This window comes from Urocitellus parryii, chromosome 8 (genome assembly GCF_045843805.1).
Source record: "Urocitellus parryii isolate mUroPar1 chromosome 8, mUroPar1.hap1, whole genome shotgun sequence".
Taxonomy (NCBI): domain Eukaryota; kingdom Metazoa; phylum Chordata; class Mammalia; order Rodentia; family Sciuridae; genus Urocitellus; species Urocitellus parryii.
This window is the reverse complement of record NC_135538.1, coordinates 67131083-67144852: the sequence shown is the minus strand read 5'-3', so window position 1 is coordinate 67144852 and position 13770 is coordinate 67131083. Positions and strand designations below refer to the sequence as shown.

Genomic DNA, 13770 nt, shown 5'->3' with positions numbered 1-13770 from the left:
TATATCCATGCTAATAGGAGGTATTTTCTACACTGAAAAACAGCAAAAATAGCTGGTCTGATAGTGTCTAAACAAAAGACTTATATACATAGTTCCTAATTTATCATCATGTGATTTGCTCCCCAAGGGAACTAAGCAAAGTTTGGGAGGAAAAAAAAGAAAAACTTTCAAGGTTTCAAGTTTTAATTTTTAGCCCATTAACACACAACAAAGACAAAATGATTTCAAATATTTTTGTTTGTTGGTTTGGTTCATTTTTGTTTTTAATCTGCAGATAGATAGATAGATAGATAGGGAAATGGAGTAGGAAGGAAGGAAAAAATTATGTATATATGTGTAGAAATTCTTTCCATTCAATCAATATGTCCAATTGGTCTAATTCTCTGCTTGTCTTAGGCTCAGTTTTTCCCTTAGCTTCAGAGTCAAAGCTCCATGAGAAAAATGAACTCAGGTAACTGATGAATCAGAATTTGTGAATATTTATTTATATGTATTTATGTACAGTTAGAGTCAAATTTTAAGTTTTCCGTACTTGACATTTATGGCTAATGTTTTCATCTATTTCATGGGTAATAAATTTTACAAGTAATTTGTAAAAGCTATAATCAGAACATCATGGCCTAAAAACTGTAAAGGCAGTAGGTTGGCTCTTCATACAAGGGAAGTTTAGTTTATATGTACAATAACTTCTCTTTCAAACAGTGCTCAAGTGACTTCTCTTTTAGGAAGCATCATCCCTCCTGCCCTATGTACAGTGAGTCCCACTGCTCTTGGACATCCTCACCATATGGGGCCACACACTCTTCCAGAGCTTAATTGTGTAGTCAGAATTTGTAAGCTCCCTCTTTCAATAAGCTTTAAACAGAGAGCACCAACTGTATCTTGCACCTCTCTATATACACAATTCTTTACACAGTACCTCATGCTAAGTGGTTCCCCAAAGGTTGTCTAGGAATCCCTAAGGATCCTCAAGAACTTTCCGGTGGGATCTACAAGGTCAAAATTGTTTTACTACAATAGGAAGATAATATTTGCATTTTCTTGTGTTCTTAAAATTTTAATTTTAATTTTCAACTTGACAAATAGTGATGGCTAAAATCCACATGGACATGATTGTTTTGGAAGTCCTCAACATTTTTAACTGTAAAAATCTTTCTGAGATCAGAAACTTTGAAAGAGGCTCTTCTAAATAATAAAAGCTGGCATGTGAGAACTTTCATGCTGGGAACTACATGTGGCACTTTGTGTATATTAATTTATTTAATTGTCATAATACCCTCTGAGTTGGGTATTGCTATCTCAGCACAGTACACAGAAATAGCTCATTCACTCCAAATTCTATAAATGGATATAGTAGAGGTGAGATGTGAACCCAGCCACATGCCTGCAAGAGATTGGCCTTAGTTGAAAATTGCTGTAGCATATTTTAACAGTAAACCACTCAAATGTTTAAATGTTGAAATTCTTGCCTAAAATGCTTTAATAATATTTTGGGGCCACTAAGATACTTTCACTTTGGGTCTTATATAATCTATTTAAAAAAGATAATAATAAATCAGAATAGCATTAAGCTCCTCATAGCTAATTATGTGACAAATTTTTCTATGATGCTTATGTATAGCTACAATTTTATAAAACAATTTATATTTCACAATGATTTCAACATAAGTTTTATTTTTTTGGCCATAAGTACTATTGATTCACCATAAAGTAACAAAACTGGGCATGATGGCACATACCTATAATCCCAATGGCTTGGGAGGATAAATCAGGAGGATAATAATTTTAAGGCCAGCCTCAGCAACTTAGTGAGGTTCTAAACAACTAAGTGAAACCCTGTCTTAATTTAAAAATTAATAAATAAATGAAAGGTTTTGGGGAATGTGACTCAGTGACTAAGTTCCCCTGATTTCAGTTCCTGGTACCACTTCCCCCCCAAAAAAAAGAACAACAAAAATATTTTGAAAAAAAATACTACCATTTTTAGGCTTTCAAACAATAAATAAATGCAAAGGATATTTCATAAAATATAAAATCTTTGAAGTCAAAGCAATTCTTTGATCAAATCGTATGAATTTAATTTGTTTTTAAAAATTCTTTTAAAAGGTGAAGGAAAAAATCATATGACATTTTTTCTACTTTCTCTTGTTTAGAATTTTATAGGAACACTAGATTGGCAAGGAGATGAGGTGAACCTTGTGCCTGAGCAGTAACGTGAGGAATGAAGAATTCCCTAGTATAGAAACACAGACCTCAACCCACCTGAAGCACAGCCAGTAGTGAGTCCCTTATTCTGAACTTGTATTCTAACAGTTAGCGGGGACACACACCTCAAGACACATCTGCTCATTTGTTACATACTACAAAGATATACATGATTTGTTATAATTTTATGTTGCACTACAGAATATCAATCGTGATAAAGGCGTTTAAAGTTATTGTTTCTGTTGTATATTTCAGCTGATTGGTGCATACAGGGATATTCATTTACTTATCTCCTTTATAATCTTATATACTGTATTTCTTTAGTATTCTTGAAATATTCCATAACAAAAACAAAGAAAGAAATGATGAAAACAAAAGAAATGTAAGTTCTAAGATCTTCTTTCTGAACTCCAGTGTTTGAAATTACGGGTAAGTGACAAGTAGCTTAAATTAACACAGCTCTTGGCTACGGTTTTCTTGTCCACCCCATGTACATCCCAGCCTCATTTGGGGAAATTTTCAGAAGGAATAATTTGATGGAACCAAAGCATGATTACTTTGAAGTCTATGAAAAAATCTTGTGTCAACATAAAAAATGTATAACTCCTGTTTCTAATTCTAACTTCACCTTTTATAAAATAAATAAATCCAGTGTATGTTAAAGTAAGTAGTGTAAATTATAAGGTTTGAACATTGCAGGGGAAAAAAAACAACCCAGAAATAGAAAAATTATTATCCTGAATGACCTTTATAAAGTATGCATGTATGTGCATATGTATTTATTTTTATATGTAAAAATTATCTTGATGCAAATAATCACCCTCAATTCTGGAAAAAAGTAAGTCTGAGAGTTATCAAGGGTAAGAATTCAAACCAAAGGTTGTAATTACCTTCAAACATTTTACCTGTAGCTTCCTCTAGAGTAGCAACATCAAGTCTGGGACTGTAATTTCCATAACCTGCAGCAGTAAAAGCCCGAATCTGGAAAACATACACTGTTCCTGGTTTCAGATTATTTATGGAGGCTGAGGTGGACTTGGTTTTTACAGTCGAGTAGGTCCTTTCCCTTTGATCCTAGAAACAATATTTATAGAGAATATTTAATTGTGAATGTAACCCGATAATTTGACAGCCAATTCTGCAATTTATTTCAATTTGCTGTATTGTTTTTATAGAGGCTACACTGTGCCTTGCGGGATATTATAACAGTGAGTTGCTTTTAAGATAATATAAAATCTAAATGTAAAATGCTTGCCTTTGTTCTATAATTTTCAAAGAGAAATACTTTATGAATGAAATAATTATAATGTTTGGTTTTTTGCTTTGTTGGGATAGGGCATAATGGCAAGAACCATAATATAACAAACTGCCCTACTGATCAAAATGTGAGTACACCTATAAAAACTATGGTTTATGAGAGCTCTTTGTATCATATTGTAGTTCCTTTAATTTTTCTCAAATGTTATACAATAAGCGAAAAGCCATACGCCAAAACTTAAGAAAGTTATTGAATCAAGAAATTCTCTTCAAACCAACACTATAATGACACATCAATTATTTTCAATAAAAACTCATTTCTCATAGAACAAAGCTACTTCTACAAAATAGTTCTTAGCAGTACTTAATGTAATGTTTTTAATTAAAAACTCAATATGAAAGTAAATTATCATTTAATTTATGATTTGACAAAATTTTAAATTTAATTATATTTCCTGTGAAAACTGAGGCTTGAGAAGTTTACTTTAAAGTTTCATTTTCTATCTTCTTTATCTCATAGGCATCAAACACATTGTATGCACATACATGATAAGCCTAAGAATGAAATAAATATAAAAATTTGAGCATATAGAAAACGTCATCAAAATGATACTTAGATGAATAAAAATTTAAAACTTCCTTGATGTAACTAAGTTATTTATGAGTAGTTTAAAAGATAATACTTTATATAACTTTAGAGAGTTTTTATTTATTCTATGTAAATGCTCCTATTCAATTTTTCTTAGAAATAAAATTGTTCATTGAAATTTGAAAATGTCAGTCTTATGGTTTGATTTACCTTCACAATGATACTTACAAAACTGCAAATAAATCTATACTTAAACTCAATTTCATGAAAATGACCTGTGATTGTCTTCATTATTATAATTTGTAAAAATAATAGTTGGTATTGTCTATATAATTATCTTAAATAAAAGAATGAGTCTTAAGAGGAACATGATGATAAATAGATTATATGCCTGCATACATTACAGCACAATGCAATACTTTTATTGTTTTCCAATAATTGCTTAATTTGCAAATTTACTGAATATAGAGACATCATTTCTGTCATGCAAAATAAAAATTTATTATTTAAACACATTTCACAGAATATGCAAAATATTTCAAATTTGCATTATGAGAAACTTTACTTGAAACCTGTGTTTTATTATCTTTGAAATTTGATAGTTTCAAGAAAGAACTATAACTTGAGGTAATCAGAAAACGTACAACACAAACAATATTAAAAACAGTGATCCCCTTTGAACATACTTGTTGGAACCAAAAATATATTTTCTGGTACAAAAATGAGGCATAGGAATCGCAACTTAAAGCATAAACACCTGATTTCATAATGTAAATAATTAGAAAACTAATTTAAACAATATATGAACATTAAGTGTAACCTTTACATTTTTTTCTTCAAAAGGAAAAAAAAGTATACTTATTAAGAGTATTTTGCATATTTCAATTTATTTAACCAAGTCTACTAAATCCTAAAGTTTTCCAAAGCTTTAATTTTCCATTTAGTAATCCTATCTACATAGTTAAAACAGTTTGTGTAGTACAGCATTTCAGATAACTAGTTGAGTCAATAGTGGCAACATTTATTATTATGATTAGTGAAACAAGAGTAATAGTTGCCATGTTTAAAACCTTGATCCAGGTCTTTCTCTGAGGTGCACCAGGGATATCTGTAACAGGTCTTTTTTTATATTTTTGTTTTGTTCTCGATCCACAGGAGCAAATGTACTCATATACTGAGATACACAACTATTTGCTGAGTTCACCTGCTGTAAGAAGATTACAGGGGCAGCACTTGAGTTCTAGCCCATTATTCTTCATGGAAGAAGATGCTAGACATGATTGCATAACATATGAAATACATTTCAGGAAGAATTTAAAGGAGTAAAATAACATTATCTGATTCTTAAATCTGGACAATACTACATAAGTCTCATGCAAAATATTCTTATCTTTATCACACTTCTAAAGTATTTGATGATATAATTATGGAATCACATAAATTCAATAAATCATTAAGAGTCCAAACAGATATATCAAGAGCAATACTTCTAAAATGTATTGGGCTGGCTGGGGATATAGCTCAGTTGGTAAAGTGCTTGCCTTCCATGCACAAGGCCTTGGGTTCAATCCCCAGCACCATACACAAACACACACTCACACACACAAATATATATTGGGCTAAAAACAAAAAGCACACAACAAAAATAAAACAAGCAAAAAGCAAAATGTATTGGGCTTTGTAGTTTCTGTTGTACTAACACATCATACTTCTAATTAATATGTATCAAAAATTGAGTCAATATGTTTACTACAAATGGAATAATCAGTTCTGTAACAGAAATTTTATACACAAAAATCATGATTGTAACAATGAAACAGAGACTCAGGGAGACTCTTATTAAAAATGGCTAAAATTGACTACAAATTCTGAAGTAGTTCCAAGTTGTTGGCATAATGACCAACTTTGGTGTACAAAACAGTAGGATGACATGAGACACAGCACACACTGTCGTACATTTCAGCTGCTCTTAGCACTTACTTTCTCGTAATACTTGATTTCATACTCGGTGATGACTCCATTGGGATGCTCTGGTTCCTGCCAGGAAAGCTCGACACTCCGCTGCAGCACTCTCTCCTTCATTACTCCACTCACTTGCGAGGGAGCTGTTTGGACAAGATGTGTCAATAAACAATGAGAAAATTCACTGGATGCCTCAAATCAAATGTCACAACTGATCAGTCCCATGCTGTGCCAGTTTCATTAAGGTAAAAGAAAGCACCTTTTCATAGCTCACAATTCAGAAGCTAATGAATATTCAAACAGGACCTTATTACTGTTCATAAACCTTAATAGAAATTTAAATTAAAGTGCAAACAGCAGAAGATAGCATTGTTCAAGTTAGTGAAAAATGGAAATGATCGGGCTGAGAATGACAATTAAGCAAATGAATGCTAATTAAGGCTAGAAAATATGATTTCAGATTAATCTCCAGTGATAAACTAAGTCCAAATATTTATTTCATATGCAACAGAAATATACTTTGCAAAAGAAAAAAAAACAATACTATGTAAGAAAAGATATAAAAAAACCAGCTATTTTATTCTTTAAAGAGATGATCACACTTTTATAAAATGCTTTTGCATTCCAACTGTTTGTTTGTTTTCAAAAAGTATAAATTAATATTGGGAAAAATTTGTAAGGGTCATGATGTCAAGACGCAAAAAGTGTGCCCTAAATTAAATATATGCATGAACACCATACACACACACATAAGAACTTTCACACGTGTACTTTGTACCATATACTATGTAACCTAGGATTCCGGCTTTGGTAGAAGCAATTCAAAGCTACACTCTTGGTTTCTCTTTCTATACAGATAATAATATGCTTAGAGTTCTTTCATTCTAATTAGTAGCATATCGTCTTCTTGGTAGCTAAGGCTGTGGAATGTGGCAAGCTCATTTGCTCTGTCTAATTTGCTCAGTGATGATTAACTAGTTGTCTTCTCTGTCTACACGAGTAGCTGCGCTGGCTTGGCTGAATTTCAGTGGGGTCATTATGTTTCATGTAGCATGCTCTATCTCATTCTGTAAAATATTTTAAGGCTGTTAATTTAATTTTCAGATGTCCGAAATTGTTAATAATCCTGCTGACAGAAAAGCAATTATATGAGGCTGAAGCCATTTAAGCAAGCTTCTGATGTTTATCCCTGTGGCTTTATTTTGTTTCTTCTACTTCTTAATATTTTCTTGTATGAATGTCTAGAAAACACATTTTTCACTTCTTCCTGGCCAGGCAATTTTGAAGGAAGGACAGGGAAGATTCATGACTCCCATTTCCTCACAGATTACTAAAAAAAGAGTAACGAGGCCGATTAAGTGGGACAACTTTCCCTTGTAGGGGATGCCGCTACACTTGACTGTGTTTACAGACTAAATGCATTTTGACTATGTCTTCAATGAAGCAAATTTCTAATAAGAGGTCTTATTTTTGCCACAACTTTTGAACCCTGAGTGTGTATAGTGAAGAATTGGTCGCTAATATGATTGCTCTCTGCCCAGAATGAGTTTAACCTATTTCACAGAGTGGGATGCTTTAAAAGCATGCTTCCTTGGGACAGTAGCTTGGGAAACATAAACCCAACCAATTGTGAGGTGAGGTTACACTTAACAAATAATCTCTAATGCACTTAACAAAGCCATTCAGAAAAATCCGTAGTTAAAAAAAATACAGAATACAACACAGGAGAAAATTCTGCATGGACAGCACACTACCCAGTAGATCTGCTGCTCTCCCATCAGGGTTCACAACTTAAATGTGCCATCATTAAGTAGGTCAGTGAGAAACAGGTGAGGAAGAAGTTAAGTCTAAGTCTCTGGTTCATTTTTGAATAATGCACCTTTCTTAAAATTATTTTTGGTATGAGTAAACTGTAAGGTGTTTGCTTGTTTCTACCCCAAGATGGTATAGTAAAAGAAGCAGGGATGCTGAATTCTTTGAGATATGAAGGAGACTGGAATCTGAGCCTACTTTATTTAGTTTCTAGTGCATTGAAGAAAGAGCCGAATATAAAATAAGACTTGATTTGTGCACGTTACACACTAAAATTACATTCATTATTTCATCCTGGAAAAGAACTTTTACCAACAAAATTATGGTAATTGAGGATTTGTGGGAAAGAAGGGTGCCTAAAAATATATTTGAAGTGTATAATAGTTTGAAATTCATAGCACAGCACTCGGTGCACAGTGCTGCAACACATTTTCTCTTTTTCACGGGGAGCATATCTGGGAACATACTCCTGATTTTTTTTTTTTTTTGGTTGTTGTTCGTTTATTTTACTTTTAAACCATTGCTTATACTATATCCAGTCACACATTTTTAGAGGGTCAGAGACAAAAGTACACATGGCCCTTGAGAATAATGAACTGCAGGATGAGAGAAATCTTTGTCTTATGTCCTTGAAATACAAGGTTCTGATACAGAAAAACGGATTACATTTCCCCTTGATTCTCAGAATCTTTAACATAAAGGATGTAGACCTCGAAATACAGTTTGTAAATAGAATATTTCTAACCACATCAGATTCTGACAAGGCCATCATGTACAGATAAAGTAAAATGTTAAAGTAAAACCTAAATGGCATAAGGAATCCTAACGTAAAAACACAATGACTTTTAGGGCTTATATGTTATTTGATCACTGTAACCATTTCACTAACATTGCACTAATTCTTACATAAAAACATTTAACTAACAACCTCAAGTTTATTTCTGAAAAAGAACTCTATACAGCTAAATTATATGCATATTTAAGAACCAATTAGGCGGTATGACATTAAATTATAACATTTATAATTATCAAAATGAAAGTAAGTCTATTTCAATTGGAATTGATGTGAAGTTAATAAATAGTAACCAAAAAAATAATAAAGTCCTTGAATTAGAAAATGTAAAAAACAATTACTATACACCAAGAATTTGTTTAATATTTTTAGGCAGGTTTCTAAAAAATGAGTTACTAGAAGCATTGAAATATGGTAGTTAATTTCACATAAATTATTAGAAATATTTTAATATGCAACTGGTAAAACAGATGGAGCTATCTTGGTTTCAAAGCTCTTTAATATAAAACTTATATTATGAATATAAAACTTAACGAATAAATAGAATATAAACGAGACCAAACCATGACACACATTTATTTATTTATTTAGGTACTGGGGATTTAACTCAGGGGTGCTTTACCATTGAGCCAAATCCCCAACCCTTTTAATTTTTTTTTACTTTGAAACAGGGTCTCACTAGGTTTCCTAGGGTCTCAATAAGCTGATGAGACTGGCCTTGAACTTGCAATCCCCCTGCCTCATCCTCCTGAGTCACTGGCATAACAGGTGTTCACTGCCACACCTGGCCATGATATACAAGCTTAATCATATTTGGAATTTGCACAATAATAATAAAATAGGATTTTAGATGATCCAGAAATGGATTCTGTTGTTCAATGTGGCAAATATCAATATCATAATAACAAATTTGATAAAGTTGATGAAACAGGAAACCAAAAGTCTAATGAAAGGCAGAAAAGTAAATTTGTAGACTTTTTCCTCACTATGAAGTTTTGAATTAAAACAAAATTGATAATAGGAAGGTGGGTTTATGTATAGACCTGAACCAATAAGGCTCTTGACACATTTTGAACTTTAAAGAGCTCATACACAGTCATTGATCTTAATAATTTCCAACTAAAATCCAATTACAATGCTATATTTAAATTACATTATGGAATATAGTCATAAGAGCTCCATTTTCCCTTCCTAAAATGTTAAGCTTACCTGTATGTAGGGGAGATTTTTCTAGCATGAAGTGAGGAAAAGATCATTTTAAAACAGTGGAAGAGGCTGACTAACCCAAAGACACTCCTACCCTAATCTTGGAAACATGTGAATATGAATATGTAAATTACATGGCAAAAGGCAGTCTGCAGATGCAAAAAAAGTTATAGGCCTTAAAATAATGAGATGAGGTGGGTTTCTCGCAATGGGCTCAATCTAACCACAAAAACCTTTAAGAGCAGAGAAATTTCTCTAGCCAGGGTCAGAGAGATGCTATAGAAGTCAGAGGAATTCAAATCCTAAAAGGCTTCAATTCATCACTGCTGAAGAGGACACATGGGGAAGACCAGGAAATATGTAGGCTGCCTTTAGGATCAAAAATTGGCCCTGACAGGCAGGAAATAGAGACCTTAGTCCTAGAAGTGCAAAAAAACTGAATGTTGCCAACAACATAATGAGCATGGAAGTGGATCTTTCTGAGAGCCACCCCCCGCCCCACCCAAATAATGAATACATACAAAAACAATAATAAAATAAAAATAAATTTTAAAAGGTCAGACCAGCTAATGACTGGATTTCTGCCTCCTGAGGCTATGAGCATAGGATCCAGCTGAACCTCACTGTGCCCAAACTTCTGACCCACAGAACCCTGAGATAATAAAATGAGTCCTGTTTGAAGTTGGTAAGTTTGAGGTAATTTCTAACAGCAGCAATAGACGCTGAACACATACTACAAAGAAAGAAAAAAAAGTAGACCCACAGAAATTTTTATGAATTCTATGAAAAAAGGTTAATGATGGCATGTTATAATGACATGATCTGTTAAGCTTTATGTTGAACTAACATGGAAATAATTTTGATATGGATTAAGCCCCCAAACAATGTGTATTCATAAGAAAGAAACATTTTACTTTTGGTGTGATATAACTTTAATGATTCGAGATTTTAAAAAGTAATTTATTTATACTAGTTGTCATTTTCCTTACACCTGCATGTTCTAACTGAATTTCAATTAAAAAGAAGAGGAAAATTATATCAGTATTTTAACAATACAATGAGGTAGGATGAGCCAATGAACATATAATGACCTTTTATAAAGTATGTCAAATTATTGAATCTTTTGAAATTTGTTAGGTTTCCATTAGATAAGTACAAAAAGTGGAAATGAAGACATAGTTGGAATACGATCAAATCAAAGTCTCATAATAGAATAATAGTCCTTTACTGAACAATTTCTCCCATCCAAGTACTAACCAGGCCCGACCCTGCTTAGCTTCCGAGATCAGACGAGATCGGGCGCGTTCAGGGTGGTATGGCCGTAGATGTACTGAACAATTTCTATGCTAGACATTTAAGGTATGGCATTTATTTTTAGCAATCCTTTTAAATAATAAATGTGTTCATTATTAGGAATTTAGTATTCCATAATACATGTCTTTTAGCTTTTTTACTTTTTTCCCAACAGTGATTTATTTTGCACTACAGATTAACAAACGTGTGTGTATACACACACACACACACACACACAATTATTTCAATAGCAAAAATGTAGGTCTTAAGTATATATGGTCAAGTGTAGTACCATATAATATAAGGATTCCATTTCTAACAATATGCAGAAAAAATATATAAATATTAAATGTTAACATGGTTTTACTAAACTTTAATTTCTAGGCTAATGAAAAAGATGGTAAATAATATATTGTAAATGATAAGTATAAAATTAAGCTAAAAAAAGCATAAGAACTAAGAGCAATTGAGTCTATAGCAATGAAGAAGAGATTCATTTGCAGTAGATGTCTGTCAATTTATCTGTTTAGTGAGAAGCATGATTTGTAGCAATAACAAATAGAAAATTTCATTCTGTAATAGCTAGTAGAAAAAAACAGTGGGAAAAAATTCATCCTTTTTTCAAAATTAAATTATATTATTTACACTGCTACCTACTTATCCTACCAATTAAGATAATAATGTTTTATTAAAATTTAAAATATATAATACAATGAATGAGTATATAATAGAATTTCTGAATAAATTCAAAGAAGTTACTGAAGTGAAAAATAAAGCTAAAATAAGATCTGAATGTTATATGAAAATGAATATGACTTTGAACTGACAAAGGAGGAAAATAAAGGTGTCCTATATAGTTGCCCTAGACAAGGATAAATGCAAGTTAAATCAATATATGTTCAGTAGGGCAATAAACAAGTTACAGAAACAACAAAAGGCCCTGCTTCACGATTGGATTGGGTAAGAAAGTCCAGTTCTTTAAAGCAATGATTGTAAAAATCATCTGACAAGACATCTTTCTGTGAATAAAGTTTTCTTCTCTTTTATCATTAGATCATTAATTGTTAACCAATTATCTGGATCTTAAATTGAGTACTAGAAGAGTAGCATTTCCCAGCAAAATCTCTACATAATGCTTTAAGAGTCAAAGAAGTGAGATTTGTGGAGAAAGCAACTATTAGTAGAGAATTAAATTGTAACTTGAAATTCATTAAATTAAAGAAATAAAAATTTGAACAGAGTAGATGTAAATTAGGTAGCTTCCTAGAACTAGCTGTCCAATTCACATTACCCTGTTCAAGGAGGAATAGGTAAATTATAATCTAACATGGCAATTCAGAATGGATAAGGAGGCCTTATTGTTTCAACCAACAGATAATGCTTTTTTTTTAATCAGTTTAATTCTATTTCACAAATAATTGTTTGGCAGTTAGTATTCGAAGGGCACTGAGAATTATAGATCATCGAGAGTATGAAATATTCTTCACATGTATATAAAATTTTCATATACATTTCATATATAGTATTATATATATATATATATATATATATATATATATATATATATATATTTAAGTGTGTTTGTGTAGTCTCCTTAGTTCTTTCTTCCATAACAATGGTACAAGAAGTAGATATTATTGTTCTATTTTCCTGGTAAAGAAGCTGAGCTTTAAAGAAATTTGGTATCATTCTTTCATAAAGGGGTTAATGTTGAATTCAATCCATGTTTTAAACCCTAATTTCCAACTTTTTAAACATTTATTTTTCATCATTTATTTAAATTTTTTACTACACTGCAATGATCTAGGTGCTGGCACTACTTGAGGTTAGATACTAGAATGAGGCAGTTAATCATCTGTTTAATATTTACTGAGAATCTGTGATGTGCCAAAATGTTATATTTTGGGGATATACCAATGAAAAGAGGCTTAGGAATCTACTGAATAGAGACAGTCCTACATCCTGATGACACCAGAAGAGGTTAAGCTGAGAAGAGATTAATTTTTTTAAAAAAAACAACACTTTTAAAATGGCAAATTGACATGTATACTACAATACTCAAAAATTACAAAAGAGAAAAAATAAGATTCTTTGCCAATACCAAATTACAAAGTTACCTTCCCTAAAGCAACCATTCTTCAATAAGCATGTTTTTTTTTTGTGTTACTCAGCTGATAGTTCTTTTCTGCTTAGTGAGATTTCTGATGAAAGAAGAATTTATATTTATTTTTATTTGCAGCTTCTTTCATGATTTTCATTATGATAAAAGCTACTCATCTGTTATATGTGCTGGCATTTAGTAGCAGTGTTATTTAAAAGTACTCTACTATTACTGTTAAATACCCTTTGCTGTTACACTTAAATGCCCAGAAAGCAATATCACTATAACAATCTTCTTATAGATTTCTGATGAGAGCTTCATGCATTCATAACTTTAAGATATAACTTTTTCATGAAGGATTATAGTAAAAATAAAGAATTGTATAGATTGCAAAGATGATGAGGTCTCAGTTCCTACCTTCTGGGAGATTTTAATTCACAAAACAAGTTATAACATAAATATATAATGCAAAACTAACACTGTAGCATAGAAAAATATAAACCATGTGCCATCAAATTTGTGGGAGACAGTAAAATGACAAATACACACAAA

At 31.8% G+C, this 13770-nt stretch overlaps 1 protein-coding gene across 7 annotated transcripts in view; it reads right to left on the bottom strand.

Annotated features, from left to right (window-relative positions):
• Epha7 (EPH receptor A7) overlaps positions 1 to 13770 on the bottom strand; it is a 164805-nt gene that overhangs the window by 21739 nt on the left and 129296 nt on the right. For 4 of the 7 annotated variants that reach the window (XM_026392742.2, XM_026392743.2, XM_026392744.2 and 1 more), the window contains exons 6-7: positions 6032 to 6156; positions 3096 to 3279 (exon numbers count right to left, since the gene is read on the bottom strand). In XM_026392742.2, the coding sequence (XP_026248527.1) occupies positions 3096 to 3279; positions 6032 to 6156 (309 nt within the window). The remainder of the gene's footprint in view (positions 1 to 3095; positions 3280 to 6031; positions 6157 to 13770) is intronic. The other 3 variants (XM_026392745.2, XM_077801572.1, XM_077801573.1) reach the window with 1 other exon arrangement.